This window comes from Tiliqua scincoides, chromosome 4 (genome assembly GCF_035046505.1).
Source record: "Tiliqua scincoides isolate rTilSci1 chromosome 4, rTilSci1.hap2, whole genome shotgun sequence".
In the NCBI taxonomy this organism is placed as follows: Eukaryota; Metazoa; Chordata; class Lepidosauria; order Squamata; family Scincidae; genus Tiliqua; species Tiliqua scincoides.
The window spans coordinates 81,200,793-81,219,716 of NC_089824.1; the positions used below are offsets into that span (position 1 = coordinate 81,200,793).

General features: G+C 42.8%; 1 protein-coding gene and 1 pseudogene across 2 annotated transcripts in view; one reads left to right on the top strand and one right to left on the bottom strand.

Annotated features, from left to right (window-relative positions):
• Positions 1 to 4,595: 4,595 nt before the first annotated feature.
• The window catches only part of CDYL (chromodomain Y like), a 125,685-nt gene continuing 111,356 nt past the window's right edge, over positions 4,596 to 18,924 (bottom strand). For both annotated transcript variants that reach the window (XM_066624141.1, XM_066624140.1), the window contains 3 exons: positions 17,074 to 17,284; positions 11,644 to 11,787; positions 4,596 to 6,571 (listed from right to left, as the gene is read on the bottom strand). In XM_066624141.1, coding sequence (XP_066480238.1) covers positions 6,413 to 6,571; positions 11,644 to 11,787; positions 17,074 to 17,284 — 514 coding nt within the window. In that variant the 3' untranslated portion in view covers positions 4,596 to 6,412. The remainder of the gene's footprint in view (positions 6,572 to 11,643; positions 11,788 to 17,073; positions 17,285 to 18,924) is intronic.
• On the top strand, positions 6,704 to 6,822 carry LOC136650746 (5S ribosomal RNA; annotated as a pseudogene).

Consider the following 18,924-nt stretch of genomic DNA (forward strand, 5'->3'; position numbering starts at 1 on the left):
AAACATCTATGTGATAAGGAAAAGCAGTTTGACAGTGCAGTCTTATGCATGTCTACTTAGAAATAAGACCCATTGTGTTCAATGAGGCTTACTCCCAGGAAAGTGTGTACAGATTCCATGCTGAGTAGGTAAAAGTCTCTTGCATTATTACAGTGGTCCAGGGGTGAGCTACAGGTCCAGTGAGGTACTTGCCCCCTTCTGGTAATGCCAGTGCCTCATGCACAGCAGTACAGAAACCTGAAGCATCCATCCTTCCTCAAATCTAGGTAAGGGGAGGGTCGTTCCATATGCACGCCATATGTATTCTGAGCATTGATTTCAATTGACTTCTTCAATATACTGGAGTCTCTACTATTAATTGCTGGTATTGTTATAAAATCAAAAGAAAAATAACTCCGGTGCTAATATTAACATTCAACTGCAAGTGTTTTTGATATTTTTCATGAATACTGGTGCAACTAACAAGGTGCAAAGACAATCACCAGCTACCAAAATGTATATACCATATGCCAAAAGCAATCTACTAAACTCTGCAGCTGTGCCACCTTTTATCTGTTGGACACTGAGGTTGTGCAATATTAGTAGTTGGTGGATTGTGCCCATAGAATACAAAGATTAGTATTACATCCTAAGTTCACGTGCAGAATTCTTGAAAACTGGACACTCTTCATAGAATGTGTGAGTAGTTCACAGCACAAGTGAATGAGCAGAGATGTCCTACTGGGGGCAGAACTGGAGGTTTTAAATTTGAGTAGTTATGAGAAACAGAAAGATTCTCACACCTTCAAAGGTAACACATGAATCACATCGGATTAAACCTCTGGCCCCAACTTAGAGGCTTTTAATTTTACTTAGCCCTGGCGACTGCTGGGGGATTGTTTGCTTATAGGGGGTGGCTGCTGCTGACTCCTCCCATCCAGGGGCTGTGGGGGGGGGGAGCATCAGCCTAGCAGTATTCCCTCTTAGGACCTGCACCCAGTGCCATCCCCTGTTGGATTCACCCTGGCAGTGAATACCTTACTGCCAGAATTGGGGATGAGTAGGCTGCAGTAATTGACTCCCTTAACACCTGTCCAACATGGGGCTGGCATCCTGCGATTGGTGGGTTGTGTGGGTATTTCCATGGCCCCTGGCAATGTTATTAGGAAGGCTTTATCCCCGTGGAGTTGCTCAGGCCCTCATTTCTCCCTCCCCCTTTGCATTGGACAGGTTTTGCCCTGGCATAGCAGGGATGCTAATGTTAAGGGCAGAGAATTATAATGAAGTTCCACAATTTGGGTTCCTGAGTCTACTGGATTCTTTAGGAGAAAAGAACATCTTCTTAGGTCAGAGCATTTTGGGATAATCATTGAGTGACTCACAGTTGGCAGCACTGCCTGGTGATGTAATTCAAAGTCCATGGCTCTAGCAATCTATGAAGCTATTCATAGCCAGGAGCAAGAAAGCTATCATGTGCAATGTAGTATCTCTGAATATGTAGACCGCTATAACACAGTGATGTCACATATGGCATGCTTTATTGCTTTCTGCAAGGGTGAATGTGAAAACGCTCATTAAAAGACATTCTGCTAGGTCTATCTTGTTTAGGATCTCTTTCCTTACTAAGATTCCAGGCTAGGGGTAATTTTGGGCAGACAAGCATTACTTATTATCTAGCACAGAAATTCCCAACCATAAGATTGTGAACATGGGATTCTAGGAGCAATCCATAGTTGTTTACTCCAAAATAATTTAAAACAAAGTTGTAGTGACACAAAAGAAGTGCTTTCAACCTTAGCTTCCTTCACCAACTTCATAGCAAAATTCAATCAGGAGTTGTACACTAATTATGCTTGGGCCTCAAGAAGTCTGTTGCCACACCCTTCTTGACCCTTGGGCAGAACAATGGAAGCAGCTATTGCAAGACAAGGATGGGCCATCAAGAAACAAAAGAAAGGTTCATCAATAATTCACCCTGCCATACCCTATATCAGTGATGGTGAACCTTTTAGAGACCGAGTGCCCAAACTGCAATCCAAAACCCACTTATTTATCACGAAGTGCCAACACAGCAATTTAACCTGAATACTGAGGTTTTAGTTTAGAAAAAACAACTCATACATTAACATCTTTTACCTACTATTACTTGTAACCAGTAATGAACTTTTCCTCTAGAATTGTCCAATTCCGTCTTAAAGGCTTCTAGGCAAGTTGCCACCACTGTTTCCTGTGGCAAAGAGTTCCACAGACTAATTACATGCTGGGTAAACAAATATTGGCAGGGAGGGGGTGTCTGCAAGACCTTGCCACTGCTCATTTTCACAAACAAGAAATTTTTTTTTTAAAAAAAAAGCTCCACCCACAGAAGTGGGCTCTAAGGCTGCAATCCCAGCCACTTTTTCCTAGGAGTCAATGAGGCTTACTTCTGAGTTTTAAACCTAATGAGGTTTACTTCTGAGTAGACACGCACAGGAGTGGGCTCCAAGGCTCCAATCCAAGCCACTCTTTCCTGGGAGTAAGCCTCATCCACTGTAATGGGGCTTACTTATGAGTACACACCCAGGACTTGTCTCTGCCTGCGCTGTTCACACCCAGCTGCGCCTTTCCTGTGGAGGAAAAGCTCTCCTGGCGCTGAGCGGGGAGCTGCTCACTGGAAGGCAGGCTGCAAAGGCTTGCAATGGCTGAGGAGGAGGGTGGCTCAGGATTGGCTGGTGGTCAGCCAGTGAAGGACCCTGAGCCATTCCGACTGAAAAACCCAGGAGCCTGCCGGATGCTGATTGGCTGAGCCTGCTGGAGAGTTGGGGAAAGGAAAAACAGGGACTAAGCCTGCAGAGTGGGCAAAACTGAAAAGGGAAACAAACTCAGGACAGGTGGGGCGATGGGAGAGGAGGGCAGTGAGCTCAGGGGGGAGGGAAGCAGCCCGCCCTTCCCTACATATGGAGGCTCAGAAAAAGCCTCCGTTTTCTTTAAAGTGACATGCAGCTTCAGTGCCCCTCTCCAGGCTGCCTGACTCCAGGTGCCCACTGAGACGGCGCGGAGTACCCCCTCTGGCACACGTGCCATAGGTTCGCTACCACTGCCCTATATGCTCTCCAGTAGGAATTTTTGTTGTAGGAAGGTTGGGGTGCAGATTCCATTCATCCTGTTCTATTCATCCTACTGCTATTTCCCTGTTGCCTGTGAGTTACTCCTACCACTCTTATGAATCATTTGAGTAACCCACTCATGTTGCATCAAGCACCTCCATTTCCTCTGCTACCCAAGAACCTTTGTGCCAGCCAGTACCAAGGCAAGTATCAGACTACTCCCTTAGCTTTCCAATCTTTCTCCTTTCTTCCATGCACCCCCTCCCCGTGACCACAAGCCACCACTCAAAGCATATGCCGAACTGCCTTTGTTTTGCAAACTGCCTCTCAAGACCCCTTCCTCCAGGAAAGCAATCCCAGCTCCGTAGCCTTCTTCCCCTCCCTTTTGCCATGCATGATTCATGGAGCAGTCAGGTGGGCCACACTGCTAGGCGAGACAGTGGGGTAAATAAGAGGGGTGAATAGCATCTATGTCCCTTGTGCCAAAACAACCTGTAAAGTCCAAAGCATTCTGTGCACCAGGGGAATATAGGTACGAAAGAGAGAATCTCCATACACTAACCTCTCAAATTTATGATTGGCCTGAGGGGGGCTCTATATGGCTGAACAGGTTGAGAAGGAGGCTGGAGGGAAAAAAGCACAACACACACAAACCAACCAACCACTGGCATAGTATTAAATAACTCCAGATATGAATCTGGTCTTCCATTTCTAAAAATATGGCAGAGCAAGCTAGCTCTCCAATTTCCCTCAATAGGACTGTAGCAGTGGTTTCTAAACTTTTAGCATCGGGACCCACCTAAAAAAAGTTTCCCTTTACCAGCCACTCAAGCCTCTGTGGCTACAATGGTGACTGGACAGTGGTGCTCCCCCTCTCCAAGTAGTAAGTTGTTTAACCATTGATGCACATAAATAACAAGGCGCATAGCCTAATCTCCCCTCCCAATTTTGCGACCCACCAAAAATTGGGTCGTGACCCACTGGTGGGCCACAGACCCACCATTTGGGAACTGCTGGACTATAGACCTAGGGGAAAAACCAATAAATACTGCAGAAAATGACTCAGGTGCAGGAATGTACAGTAATTAATTTGTAACTGTGTGAATAAATTAATAATTTGGAAGCATTATAACATGTGGTTTTTTTTGCTCCACATCCAAGAAACAATGCAAGGCCAGTTTCCAGGCCTTGGTGTCAAGTGGACACCAACTTGACACCAAAAGAATAAGCTAATCCTGTTATATGTACATAAGCATCTAAGAAGTATAATAGAGTGAAGTGTTATTCTGCTAACCTTTGGTATGGTCATATTTAATTAGCTGTATCTGCAAATGAGAAAATTAAAAAATACAGTTTCAGGAAAATGATAAGGGCTTACAAAAATGATTAAACCACAGTAGACTCAAACAATTAGAGGGCATTTCCTTCTGCCAGAGAGGACAGGGTGAGATAGAGTGAAGAGAAGAAGGTCAATATGCTGCAGCACCATTAAGAAGTGTTAAGAAATATTAGTTTTATTTTAACCAGTTCACAGCTGAATATTTATTCTATAAAAACTTTACAGATTGTACAGTTTATATATAGTTCAAACTACTAGAACAACAAAAAAGTAGGTCCCACAGATGCAAAAATACTGTACCAATCCAAGGTAAAAGCAGATTTACACACTGTACAACTTTCCACTAGGATGAGGTGGTCAGGCTCCAAGTATAAAGTTCCAAACTGTACAAAAATAAGGTTTGATTTTTTTTCCCCATTCTTCATACATTCAGTAAGATTGCAAACACAGATACTCAAGTACTAAGAGGTATCTGCAGTCAGGAATCATCATACACTCCTGAAAGGAATGTAAAATAGATCTATTTACACAGGGCACGCTTGTATACCACACTGTATATTATGTGCCCTGATCCAGCAATGGCAATATGTGCATGGAGCACAGGTTTTTTACAGGCATACTTCCCTTCTGGATGTGGCCCCATGAACACAGAAGGGCACTGTGTGTGCATGGGGGGGGGGGGAATAAATTGCATCCAACACCTGAGTGTGTACAAGTGTGGTATTCCTGTATCATCCATGCACTGCCAAATAGATGGGTGGCAACTCTAATTTGAGGGTGGGGAAGGAAAATGATTCCAGGGACTCCCTCCAAGAGGCAATCAGCTGATAGCACTGATCATCTGTTTGACAGGAGATCCTCATGCCCTGCAGAATGCTTGCAGCTTGCTGCTGCATAGAAAGGTCTCTGGATCAGGGCCATAGTGTATAATTAAAATTAAGAAGTATTGACAAAAAAACATTAAACATCTAACATAAGGTAGTTTTTAAAAAGATTTTGAATTTAATAATGTGCCAAAAGAATTTTAACTTATTAAATAAAATATATCCTACGTGAAACTAAAAAAAAAAAGAAAATAAAATACATTTTTGGTGTAATTCATTAATTAAACCAGCAAACAGACAAACAAACCTGTATATAGAGTAGTTTTCTCACCCAGCAACAGAAGCAATTATGTAGTTAAAATAATTCAGGAAAAAGCTATTTATAAAACCCACTAAAACTAAGCTATAATTTAAAGATACCCATAATATATATGGTATTCAGTGATTCACTAATACTGCAAAATGAAGCTTCTTTTTCAACAGAAGACTGGCTTCTTCTTGCTATCTGGGTAAGAGATGGGCATGGTCCCCAAAACAAGAAGGGCTGAGTGTTTTTATAGCATAATCCTGAGCACACTCATTTGGGGTGAGGGAAGAGAAAATATACCATTTTGTTACAAGGCTTAATTCTCAAAAATAATTAATTTTAGAATGCGTCTTTTCTTGAGGTATTTCTAACCTTCCTCTGAATGCAAGGCAATGCCTCTTCTTAACTGACTTATTGGGCAGTGAAAGTAAGGGATGGCCAATACCCGTTTCAATTCTGTACTCTAGTGAAAAAATCTCTCATCGTTTTAGGACTCTCCCACCACATACAAAATAATGCAACTCCTCATTTTATCTGCCATTTTCTTTCTGATACAGTACTAGCCAAAGATAACAAAGTAGAAGACAAAAGTTTGGTAGTGCACTCCATTATATTTTTTTTTAGTTTGTGTATATAAAGAAATATAATATATATATTTATATCTATATATGGAGAAAGAAAATTTGTTCAATGCTTAACATACAGTACTTCTTTTAAAAAAAAAAACCCTTGACAATAAAACCATGTTCTTCCAAGTTTTAATCCCACCTTTTCTGAGTAGTGGGCAAGTTTTATTTTAGATTTTTAAATTCAGTTAGGGCATCCACGAATCCCAGATGTCCAAGTAAATATAATTCCAGTGTCAATGCACATGTCTTCAAAATTCATTAATCTTCCTCTGCAAATATTTTAACATTGAGTCCATCCCTTGAGCAGAGCCCCAAATTTTCTTTAAAACTTCACACTCTTTATCATTTACTTGTTCTAAGTCCACCTTCATAATACTACGAACTAAACCTTTGGATTCTTCAAGTACCTAAAGAGAAAAAAAAGTCATACATGTAAGCAGGATATTATACCAAATTACAAAAATACCAATCAATATAAACAGGTGGTATATGTATAGGGAGGGTTTTGCCTTTTTGTACTGACCTGGATACATTTCTGTGCTTTGTGTACTGTTACCCTGCACATGCCTGATCTCATCTGATCTCGGAAGCTAAGCAGAGTCAGGCCTGGTTAGTACTTGGATGGGAGACCGCCTGGGAATACTGGGTGCTGTAGGCTTATACCATAGTCCTTCGAGATTGAAGGTTGCCAATCATGTACCTCATGCTCTTGTTGACAGTGTGTGTGTGTGTGTGTGTGTGTGTGTGTGTGTGTGGGCCAGGCTGTTTCCTATCTGCAACAGTATCCCACAAATGGGCCATTTTACTTTCACCCACAGGTGTAAATGGTTAATAGCTCTTATTTGGAAGTAAAGTGGTATGTGCAGGAACAGTAATGGGGTTGGAGCTAAACCAACCATTAGAAATCAAGCTTTCTGTCCAACGTTGCATATATGTAACAGAGACCAAATGTGTACATCTGTAGGCTAGGCAAAAATGGGTTAAGTCGGTTTCTGCAGAGCTATCTATTGCATTTTGTGTCTTGCTCATACACTATGGGGGGGCAGAACAGAAGAGTGTTGATACTCTCTTCTTCAAATACTAGTGAAATGCTTTCATGACTGCAGGTGGGTGAATGCGGAGAAGGTCCTGTAGGATGCTATCTTGGGATGTGTGTCTAAATCTCTGTGTATATATATATATACACACACACCCCCACACACACTTTGTCAGTTACAGCTGGGTTACCAAGGGCTGATAGCAAGTTTTCTGGATTTCAGTGTCTTCATGTGGACCCCTTCACGTTCTTCCTTGTGAATGTGTGACTGCCATTCATTTCCACAGAGAAACATGAAGGCATGCATGCAGCTGAATCACTGGCTTGGGGGCCAAATCAGAATACTCCCTCTGCTGATCTGAGTCTGGACAGAAATTTTCCTTGTCCCTCAACTGAACAGTGTGATCAACTGAGAACTAGCCAGGCCGTTATCTGCATGGCCCTGTTCTGGGTTCTGTTTCTTGGTCACACTGGCCAGAACATTGAGAAGACAGAAAGCATGTTTGATAAGATGATGACGACGACATGTCGGAACTACAGAGTTGAAATGCTTAAACAAATCCATTCAATCATTTTATAGTAAAAAGTATTTGCTGGTGTTACTCATTTGTTGCACAAAATTTAGATCCTTCCCTCTCCCCCTCTGCCAAACTGTGCTTCTGTTGGAGGAGAACAGCATAGCTCCAGCACTGAAATCATAAAATTTTGCCACTAGGAAAATGTAGATGATGGGAAAAACATGCACGCACGCACACAATTGCTATTTGCAACGGCCATGCAGAAAATAATTGAGTGAAGGGCTTGGCCACCTATGGTACCCACAATATTAGTTATATTCACGAATCCCCTACCTTGCCCATAACATTCTGTTAGCACTTAACAGACTTATTTTTAATTTTCAAGAAACCTGCTTAGAGTCAAAGCAATTCCCTTCTGCATATTGAAAGCACAACAGCAGTGGCCAGCCCTCACTGAAAAGTAAAAAAATGGCCACCAACCACCTACTCTGTAGGCGAAGAAGTCTGCTTCTTCACTTTCACAATATTCTGTCACTTCATTACCACTTTCTTTTCACAAGTTTCTGACTCCAGGCAAGCCTTCCCTTGTGTGTAGGTAGTCTCATAGTGCAACTCATGGCCTACAAGGAGGAGTGGATCCATGGTGAAAGGCTGCAAACCTATGCATACTTTCCTGGGAGTAAGCCCCATTGAAGAAAATGGGACTTACTTCTGAGTAGGCAAGCACAGGATTGTGGTCAAAGACACATCCAGTCAGTCCTGCTAGAACACTACAACGTGACCACAGATGCATATCTGTGTTGCCTGCATAGGTGGAAAGCTGTTTCTATATGCTGATCTCCTTTGCGGGATGAGGGACATCTACATTCCTTTACACATCTGTAAGGGGACTGTGGATGGCAAAAATGAACTAATTTATGTTTGTCTGAATTGTGTTTTCCCTAATAAAGGGATATATCCAAGTTTGAGGTCAATATATTCTTCCTATAGTTCATCTTTGTGGTTTTGGAAACACATAAAACAACTAATTAGTTATCTAACAAAAACACAAGAGCAGCTAATCCAGTAGCAATAGTGCTACTCCCCAGCCATGTGGGAAAGAGACTAACATGAATACTGTGCTGCTAGCACAAGCCTAGGCATGTTTACTCAGAAGTAAGCCCACTGAGTTTAATGGGACTTACTCTCAGTTACGTGCCTACAGAATTGCAGCCAAAGAATTGGAGTTTTTTAAACTGCCTGCAAAGAACCTGAGTCCAGAAATGTAAGCATCTCCAGCTGTAATAAAAGCTGGAGCAGATTAATGCAGCCTCCACACTGCAGCTGTTTCAAATTGTTCCCTACGATGGCTGTTTCCATTTGGCTCACTGCTCAGATTTAACATGGTTTAAGTCTCTCTATTCTAGCTCCACTGGTTTGTGGAAGCTACTCAGTGGCCTGCTTGGCATATTTTGTTCCTCAGTCTTTTTTTTTTTTTGCTAACAATAATGTGAGGCACTAAATTCAAATAACAGAATCTTCCACAGATGAAGAACTCAACTGTAGTCTCAGTGGACATCACAGAATTACTCCAAAGGTTATTATAGCCATGAAAAACAGTTTATAGATTGGGGTTTGTAGTGTTGACTTCATTTTATACTGGGACCAGTGTTCCAGTAGCCCGATCCTCCTACACCTTCCACCTCCTTTCACTCTCCCTGCTGACTTACTGCATCAGCAGGGCTTCTCTTCGCCACTGTCATGTGTGGGGTCCCCCTGCCATCTGTGACAGCAGTCCGAAAGTATGCAACTCTGTGCCCTTCCAGAAGATGCTTTATGATGCTTGTAAAGTGTCAATCACTGGTGGTGGTATAGCTGCATTAGATCGGGCCATTAAACATTTAAGGTCCAGTTCCTGAATTTATCCCAACAGTTTTCACATTGTATGGGAGTAGATGAATTGTATGGAAGTAGATGATTTAAGACAGTTCCCTACTGGAAATTAAGATAGCATTCTTGGAGCCAATTCCAAGAGTTACATCTTTCTTCAGGCAAGAAGACCAGCCAAGTTGAGCATTTAAACTAAGAAAGCATGAACAACAAGACACATGGCCTGCTGGAGCTCAGTTTGAGGATCACAGGAAGTTGCTACAATTGGTAAATTACTCCTGCAACACCAGGAGATCAAATAATCACCTAGTGTTAGGGATCAGAAAAATGCTGTGGCCATGAACCTGAAAGCAAACTCAGGCAAGTAGAGCCCAGGAGCTGGGTATCAGCCCTTTAAAATGGCTGCCAGCAAAGAAGGGTGGGAAAGGAAGCAAGGAAGACAAACCAAACAAGCAGAGAGGACTAAGAGGAAAGCCAAAAGGGAATGAGGAAGTGAGCACAAGCAAGGACGATAAAGGAATAGAGCCTCAGAGGACCTGGAGGTGTCAGGTACAGGTGGAGCCTATTTATGGTGAGTTCGTTCCATGACCCAGCGCAATTAAGAAAAAACATGTTGTGCTAAATTCCATAGAGTTACGAATATGCTGCAGCCTGACACTTGGGGCTGGAAGGAAACTAAGGCAGCTGTTATCAATCCCCTCCACCTCACCCACTCCATACTCAGCCCTCCCCATTGCCAGCTGTCCCGCTTCTTTCACAGGTGGGATGCTGAGCTTTTAAGAGTCCAGTCCTATGCATTTCTACTCAGAAGTAAGACCCACTGTAGTCAATGGGGCTTACTCCCAGGAAAATGTGGATCGGATTGTAACCTAAATCTCATGCTTTGGCTTGCTGGGAAGACTTGCTTGCTGGGCTGTTTTGTTACACTCATTTTTAAAGCAATCCCCTCTGTTACTACCGCCCCTGCGTGTGAGTGAGTGAGTGAGTGAGTGAGTGTGCGCGAGCACTCTACCTTGCTGCATGTGTTCTGGCTATAGAGGTTTTTTTGGGGGGCCCCCTTCCCCTCCTCAGCCTCTTTACTGGCTCAGGGTTCCAGGAGTCTTACTGTTCCTTTGAAAGGGGAACCTCTTCCATGGCTCCAGGACTATTTCCCTGCCTGTGTGAGGTGGAGCCTTTTTTGCAGTGTTTTGGGCTGCCTTGAAAAGAGACAAAGCAGGGCAAAGCAGACAAAGGTGTGTGCAACTTTCAATTCACCCACCCCATTCTCCTTGAGACAAATTTGCAGATAAAAATCCGTGGATAAATAGGTTGCACCTGTATCTACATAAAGATTATTTATCTTTACATCTGGACTGATTCAACTTCAGAAAGATAGGGCTGGACTCAGTTGTGAAGCAACCTTGTTCTGTTGCCCCCTTTTGTGTGTGTTCTTTTGCCATTCAGTAAACCCCTAGCAGCAACAACTGGCCTATAGGAGTTTATTGCCTGTCCCTTCCTCCCACAATGTTTTACCTTTCTTCCCTTGACATAGACTTCTCACCTTGGGATGGAGGCAGGCATGACCAGTAGCTTACAGTGAAGGCAAGATGGTAAGTACTGCGGGCGCTGCAACATATATATAAGCAGCCCCTCCCATTAATCATTGGAGCCATTCCAGGCAGCAACAGCAAAATGCAGGAGATGCCATTGGTTTGTTGAGCGCCTGTCCGGAATGGCTCCAAAGTTGAGTGGGAGGGGTTAATTACATAGTGCGTTGTGGTACCTGCAGTACTTATTGTTCTGTTCCCTGTCTAGCTATGCTACGGGCATGATGCCCACACCGCCCCAGCGAATCTTTTCATGGGGTCTGGAAAGAATGTGGGTATTAATGTGCATACAGCCTATTTTAGCCTGTGGCTACTTCATGCCACCCAAACACACAAGTATGTGACCAAGGAAAGCTCAGCACAGCTCATCTGTAGGAAAAATTCATTGTGTGAAACGGTCTTTGGCCACTGTTAAGATACCTTACTTTATCCAGTGTTTATTAAAAGAGAACATGACAAGAGAAACTTACAACTGAATTACATGTGACAAGTTCCTTAATTCGAACCATGACTTCCTGTGTGAACGTTCCTGGCCAAAAAACTTGAGATACCAGTCCTTTTGCACATGCTTCTTGGGCAGTCAGCTTCCTTCCACTAAACAACATTTCATTTGCCTGAAAAAAATAAGATGTTCCTTGTAATATAAAATATAATGATATAAAAACCAACTTGATTATGTAGATTATGGTTTCTAAAAATGCTCTACCAGTTTACAATAATTAATTAGGATGCATTACTTGCCATTTCTCTTTCTACTGGGGATAAGACAATCAATTTCAAATACTACTTATACTTACTGACAATGTACTTAACCCTTTACAGAAGTTGCAAATGACAATGCATAAGACATACAAGTTACTAAATAAGACATATAAGATATATCTGTCACTGATCACTCATCAGCCTTAACTGATTGTGAATCAATTTTAACACACAACCATACTGATAAGACCTCAATACAGATGCCTGTGTCAGATACTGAAGTGTGTGGTAGATAACTTACAATTTAATAAAGAACAAAATCCAAAGAAGGGACAAGTTTAATACTTTGTTTTTCATTTTCTCTTACAGTAACAATTACAGTCCAATCCTAACTTGCACTGGAGCAGGTAGGCCTGCAGGCCTGCTCTGCATCCAAGGTAGGGTGGGACCAGTTGTGGACCCTGTTGTGGATCAGTTGTGGGACTGTTGTGGGACCAGTTGTGACTGGTTGTGACTGGACTGTTGTGGGACCAGTTGTGACTGGTCCCAGTTGTGACTGTTGTGGGACCAGTTGTGACTGTTGTGGGACAGTTGTGGGACCAGTTGTGGACCCTGCATCCAAGGTAGGGTGGGACCAGTTCCCTTGCCAAGGGCAAGGGAAATGGCTTTCCCTTACCCCGAGTAAAGCAGCAGCAGCCCCAATGGGGCTTCCTGGATATGTGCCACCTCCTGAGGTGATCTGAACAGCCTAGAGCTGCTCTGGGCTGCCCAGGAACAGGGAGAGAATCCAGCATAAGTACTGAATCCTGGCCCTGTTCCCTGCTTACCTGCCGCCCACCCTTCCCCCATTCATGGGCCCACCCGCTGCCCCCCTCCCCACCCTGAAACACCTCCCTCTCTCACACACCCCCATATCCCCCCAAACTCCTGCACCAGCCTAGCTTGGTCGGCACGGGTTTACTGTTTGTGCCAGCCAAGCGGGTTCCATGTCAGCCTCCAGATGTACATCGGCCTCCTTGCTCTTCCAGTGCCGCAAAAGTGCTTGATGGTACTTTTGTAACACAGGTGGGCTGACCCAAGGGACTTGAGCCAGCCTATCATCAGTTCAGGATTGCGCCCTACGTAGGTTTGCTCTTAATTCTCAGTTCCAACAATTGAAATTGGCTTTGATGATGATTCTAGGACCAGAGTAAATGGAGCTTTTAACAGAGTAAAACAAGAGGACCTTGTTCCATGGGATTTATAATCTTCATACTGACACAAGGGAGGCAATGGGGGGGAGAGAGGCAGAGATAAACAGGAGAAGATTATGAGATTCTTTCAGTTTCAAGTCTTAAGCTTATCTAAGCAATGTATGTTTACAGACCAAGGAAAGACAAGCATCAACAGATGCCTGGATATGATACAGGGGAAAGCTTGCAGAAGTTGATAAGCCAATATAGATTCGAAAGAAAGAAAGAAAGAAAGAAAGAAAGAAAGAAAGAAAGAAAGAAAGAAAGAAAGAAAGAAAGAAAGAAAGAAAGAAAGAAAGAAAGAAAGGTTACTTAAAATAAAGGTTTATATCTTAGCCTCAAACATATTTTTCTATGAACGGATGACATGTGTGAAAGACCCTGAAAATGTGCCAAGATGCATCATATTTGCATTTTTATTGGAATGAATTTCACCTAAATATTACATATTTTTAAGTTCTGCATCTCTTGTCTTCTCATTTGAATATCCATTTCTAGTCAAATTCCTCACATCACCAGATCTTGTGGCTAAAAACACCGGTGTCCTTGTGCAATTAAAACACATTGCAATATAGTATTTCATTTTTAGCAATATATATTTAGTTTGATCCTGAGAAAGCTGAATCAACTCATTGGGTCTTTTTTGGGATTAGACTGATCACACAATCTCAAAAAGTCCACTGAAGTGATATGTATCAACAAGGCATAATCTGAAAACTCAGAGTTTGAGCTCTACCCTTGCTAACTGGGTTAAGAGGCACCTTTTAAGTGGTGGTTCACTTTTATTTAGCAAGGGAAAACCAACTGCCTCTAACCCCAACAGAGCATCTTTTCTAGTAACTGTTTGCTGGTACCTCTTTTGTGGCATTCTTTTTTTCAAAACTGTAAGCAGGGGTGGGCAGAGATCTTACCATTTCATTAATTTTTTTAATGTTAACTGCTTTGTGAAGTTTTTTTTGTTGAAAAGCAGAATAATTTATTGACCAATTAAAAGTTTAAAATGGATCTCAACATTTCATTCTACAGTCTCATTCTACAGCTGGTTATTAACTGCATCTGGTAAAGCAGGTGGTAGCCGAAGTAAATTAATTAGATGAAAGAATTGCTGGTTATTAACAGGTGCTGCAAAACAATTTTTTGCAACCAGAAAGTTCTTGGTTAAGTGCAAGTCAGAAATTTTGAAGCATTTTGCTATACAGGTTGAGTCTCATTATTCATTATTCAGGTGGGTTCCATTCCCAAAACTCAAGTGAATGGCAAAAATCAGTGGATGGCAAACGTGGATCCCTCAGGTGATTTAAAAACAGCCTTGCTGACCTTTGTAATGTTAAGACAGAGTCATTAAGAGGCAATCCAACAATCACACTCTCCAGTCTTTCTTTCATGTGTTCAGGGGGAAGGGAGGGGGTCCCTTGGAGAGAGAATGATTGATGGATTGTCAGCTGGCTGCCCTCTCTCTAACTATTGTAAAGGACTGTTTTCCTTTAATTTAAAGGGTTCTTCTTATCATGTTGAGATAAAAATCTCTACAACAGTAAGAAAAGCATTTTAAAGGGGTGCATTTTTCCCCTTCTCCAGGGATCAGTACATTCCTTCTTATTTGCAGTGTATAAAAAATTCCATGTATACCAAGGCTGGACCTGTATTATAAAACTAACAGTGACTAAGGAGAAATCATAGAAGTAACCTTCCCATTAGTAGGTCACATATATACATCATTTCTAGATTAATGAATGCAGATTAAGATTGCTTCTCTGCATATAAAACATGCATTCAAAACATATGGAAATACATTATTTAAATTTTCTAATTATCTGTACAAAAGTATGATTAATGTATACTAAAAAGTAACCAGCCTTGTCCCTAAGACTGAGAATGCTAACTGTCATACAAGCTACACCACACAATCATTATGTTGACATTGAAGGGATATGTTTTATTTGAATATACAGCCTTTTCACACTTTAAAAACGATTTAAATGAAGTTAAACTGTGCTAAAATAGTCAAATATTGAGTACAGGTCATACTTGCATATCCACGGCTTTGGGACCAGCAGTTCTACCTCACTGTGGGCCCGAACCCACAGATTTGCCTGACCTATAATTCTCTGAACGCAACCAGAGCTGTGCTCCAGTCATGTTCCGACGTCCTTATGAGGGCTGGGGAGGCCGTGTGAGGTCTCCCCGACCTTCAGGAGGCCTTCTGAGACCTCTGGAAGGACAAAATCAGCACTTCCAGTTTTTTGCAGATTTTTCAGCTTTGCAGAAGTCTCAGAAGGCCTCCTGAGGGTCAGAGTAGCCTCCCCAATACGTGACTAAAGCACAGCTCCGGTAGAGTTCAGAGGATGAGCGTGTCCTGACCCACTGAGTTCGGCATCCGCAGGTGTTCTGGGAACCCCTGTGGATGCTGAGGCACGGCTGTACAAAACATGGGTAATAAATTCAAAATTATGGAACTTAACAAGATATATGAAAAGAGCCAACAGACTGAACATCTTTAGCATGCTTAATACTTGGCTAATAACAGTGTGGCTTTGAGCAACACTGCAAAATTACTCAAAAATACGAATAATTATTAGCAGCCTTTCCATACTCATGAAAGTTAACACTCAAGTATATCAAGTCTGCTATTGTGAAGAAACAGAGTATGCCCTGATATGAAGTGCTGGTCACCTACCCTGTTACGATTCTGAGCTACGATGGTGAAACTGGAATTTTTTGTGGTTAGGGAAAACACTGACTATGAGCACAGTACCTCCAAGCATTCACATAATAAAACATTTTATGCTAACTCAGTAACCACAATCTGGAACACAGACAGAACAATATAACAAAAACACTAGGATTTGCGTAGTGGAACACGACTATGCAGGCAGCATGGCTTTCCAGTGCTGGACTAGTTGAAATGCACTTTCTGGAGTAATGTACTTCTTTATTGCACACACATTCAGTTTAGGCGTGATGGCTTTATGAGAACTGAATCACAAACATGTAACAAGTCAGAAGAATACAATGCCTTCCTGTATAAGCTAGTGCAGTGGTTCTCACACTTTTAGCACTGGGAACCACTTTTTAGACCGAGAATCTGTCAGGATCCACTGGAAGTGATCTCATGACCGGAAGTGACATTGGAAAATTTTTAACAATCCTAGATTGCAGTCCTACCCATACTTACCCAGGAGTAAGTCCCATTTACTATCATATACACCAGGGGTGTACAAACATTTTTATAGGAGGGCCACATCATCTCTCTGACAGTGTGTTGGGGGCCATGATAAAAAAGAATTAATTTACATTAAATTTGAATAAATTTACATAAATTAATTTATTAGAGATGGAACTAATATGAATGAATGAAGGTCCTGCAGTAGCTCAAGGCCTATTAAAGGCCTTGCACAAAGCAAGGTTGACCTTTCTTTTGCTGCCGCTGTTGCATCACAGCCATGAAACAGCAAGCAGTGGAGAGAACCCTCGTCCCACAGCTCACGCAAGCGGTGGAATAGTTGCCCTCACATTGAGAGCAGCTGTGTCAGGCCAGCATGGGCTCTAGCAAGTCTCCAGAGGACCACAGGCTCATTGGAGACTGGGGGCTCCCCGTGGGCTGGATTGGGAGCCCCCGAGGTCCGCAAGTGGCCCCAGGGTAGGGGTTTGGGCACCCCTGATATACACAATAGCCTGTTAAAAGAACAGATCTGTAACATTTCACCAAATGCAGTCACATATCATGGTAGCATCAAGTCTAATATATTACAAATATTGAAATGAATGGGGATCCACCTGAAATAGGCTCACAACCCTAGTGGGTCCAGACCCACAATTTGAGAAACACTGCTAGTGACAGTGAGGACTCGTACTGTTGGTGCTCTGCTTACCACAAACAGAGGGTGGAGTTACTGTTATCTAATGTCAATATGCAAGAAAGCAAAGAACATATAGATATTTATGTTTCGTTTACAGATTACTTACAGATGCCAGGCCCATTATTCTTGGGAATGTGAGAGATGAACATCCATCAGGACTCTGACCAAACGTCGTATATGGAGTTTGAAACCAAGCCTTCTCATTAGCCCAGACCACATCACACAGAGGTAATATGGATGCTCCAAGTCCAATGGCCGGGCCATTTACTGCTACAATGATGGGTTTCTTAAACTGAATGAAAGTATTCACAAAATTCCTGAAATGAAATAAGGAATCAATGACAACAGATTTTAGTAAAAATTTTTAGACACAAACAAATTTTTTACCACCCAATACCAGTTACTTATAAACTAAATCTTGTCTAGCCTTTCTGGAAACTTTGGTTGGTACAGCCACTCTTTCCCATCCAATACAAAAGAAGACTGTACATAACAGTTTAGATTGAAAAACAAATAATATACAGGCAGTGATTTAGCTAAGGGGATAGCAGCTGCACTGGCCAAGAAGCTGGGGGGGGGAACAGCAGGGTCAACAAGGCATGGGCAACAACATACAACAACATCCCATGATTTACGTGATTTACACTGGACTGCTGCAGCCCCACCAGGCACACCAGACTATGGGGGGAGGGGCAACAGCCATCCGTTGCTGCAGTGCGCATGGCTGCAGGCCCTACCAGCAACCAAATTTAAGTCGTGCACGTGTGCCGTGGTGACAGGCTAGATCATCCATTTTCAACCACTGTGCCATAGTGTGCTGTGAGTGGTCCACAGGTGTGCCCCAGGAATTTGGGGGAAGGTCATTTATTAGTAGGGCCAATGGAGGAGCACTGGCTGTGCCTTGTTAATTGTCAAAAACTTGATGGTGTGCCTTGACAATTTTAGTTCCTTGTCAGTGTGCCGTGAGATGAAAAAGGCTGAAAGTCACTGGGCTAGATGGTTGCTCCCCAGCAGTACACCACAAGTGGTTCAGTTGTGCCACTTATAAAACTGACGTAACCAAACTGCTTGTTGCGTGCTGCTGAGAGGTGGCAACAGTCTAGCCTGCTGTTGTTGCCATGTCCCATGACTTACATTGGGCTGCGGGCTGCCAGTCACACCACAACTGAACCACCTTTTGTTGGGTGCTTCATGGGGGCCAACACAATCTAGCCCAGGGGTGTCAAACGTAAGGCCCAGGGGCCAGATGCAGCCCCTAGAAGCTTTTTATCCGGCCCTCAGGCTCTCAGCTGCTGAGGTGTTACAGCTGAAATGGCGGCCTACATGAAAATTGGGCTTTCCCAAATCCTGAAATATGATCAAGATTTGCGTACTTTCTCTTCTGTCATTTGCAGTTAATGAGTTTCTGTATGAGAACAGGGTCTGACTTTTGGCCATTAGCTGCTTAATGATGTCACTTTCTGCTTAATGACATCACTTCCAGCCCTCAGCTGGAGCCCTGAGTGCTAACATCGGCCCTCTGTATGAAACGAGTTTGACACCCCTTGTCTAGCCCATTGCCATTGCAGCCCATGCTTGAGTCAGCTGCAGGTTTGGCTACTTACCAGCTTATTCCTGGCTATGGGTTGCCTGTGCATGTGCAGGAACCTGAAGAGGATAGCACGCAAGGCAAGCAAGCAGCGACAGGAGCACCAAGCAAGTGGCACCCAAAGCAAAGACATTCAGGCCTTGTAGTAGTCATCATTTATTCATCAATCTCTATTAATTCTTTTCTGGTTCCTAAAGGTAAGCTATTGATTCTCTCCAGCCCCCTGCACCCCTTAGCTACACCACACCAAGAGATTTCCCTGTTAATGGTAGTATTGCTAACATGGGGAGATAGGCCCTCTTGGTGTGATTTAGAGATCATGGGGACCTTGATAAAGGGACGAGAAGGCACATGTAGAAAGGAGGCAAA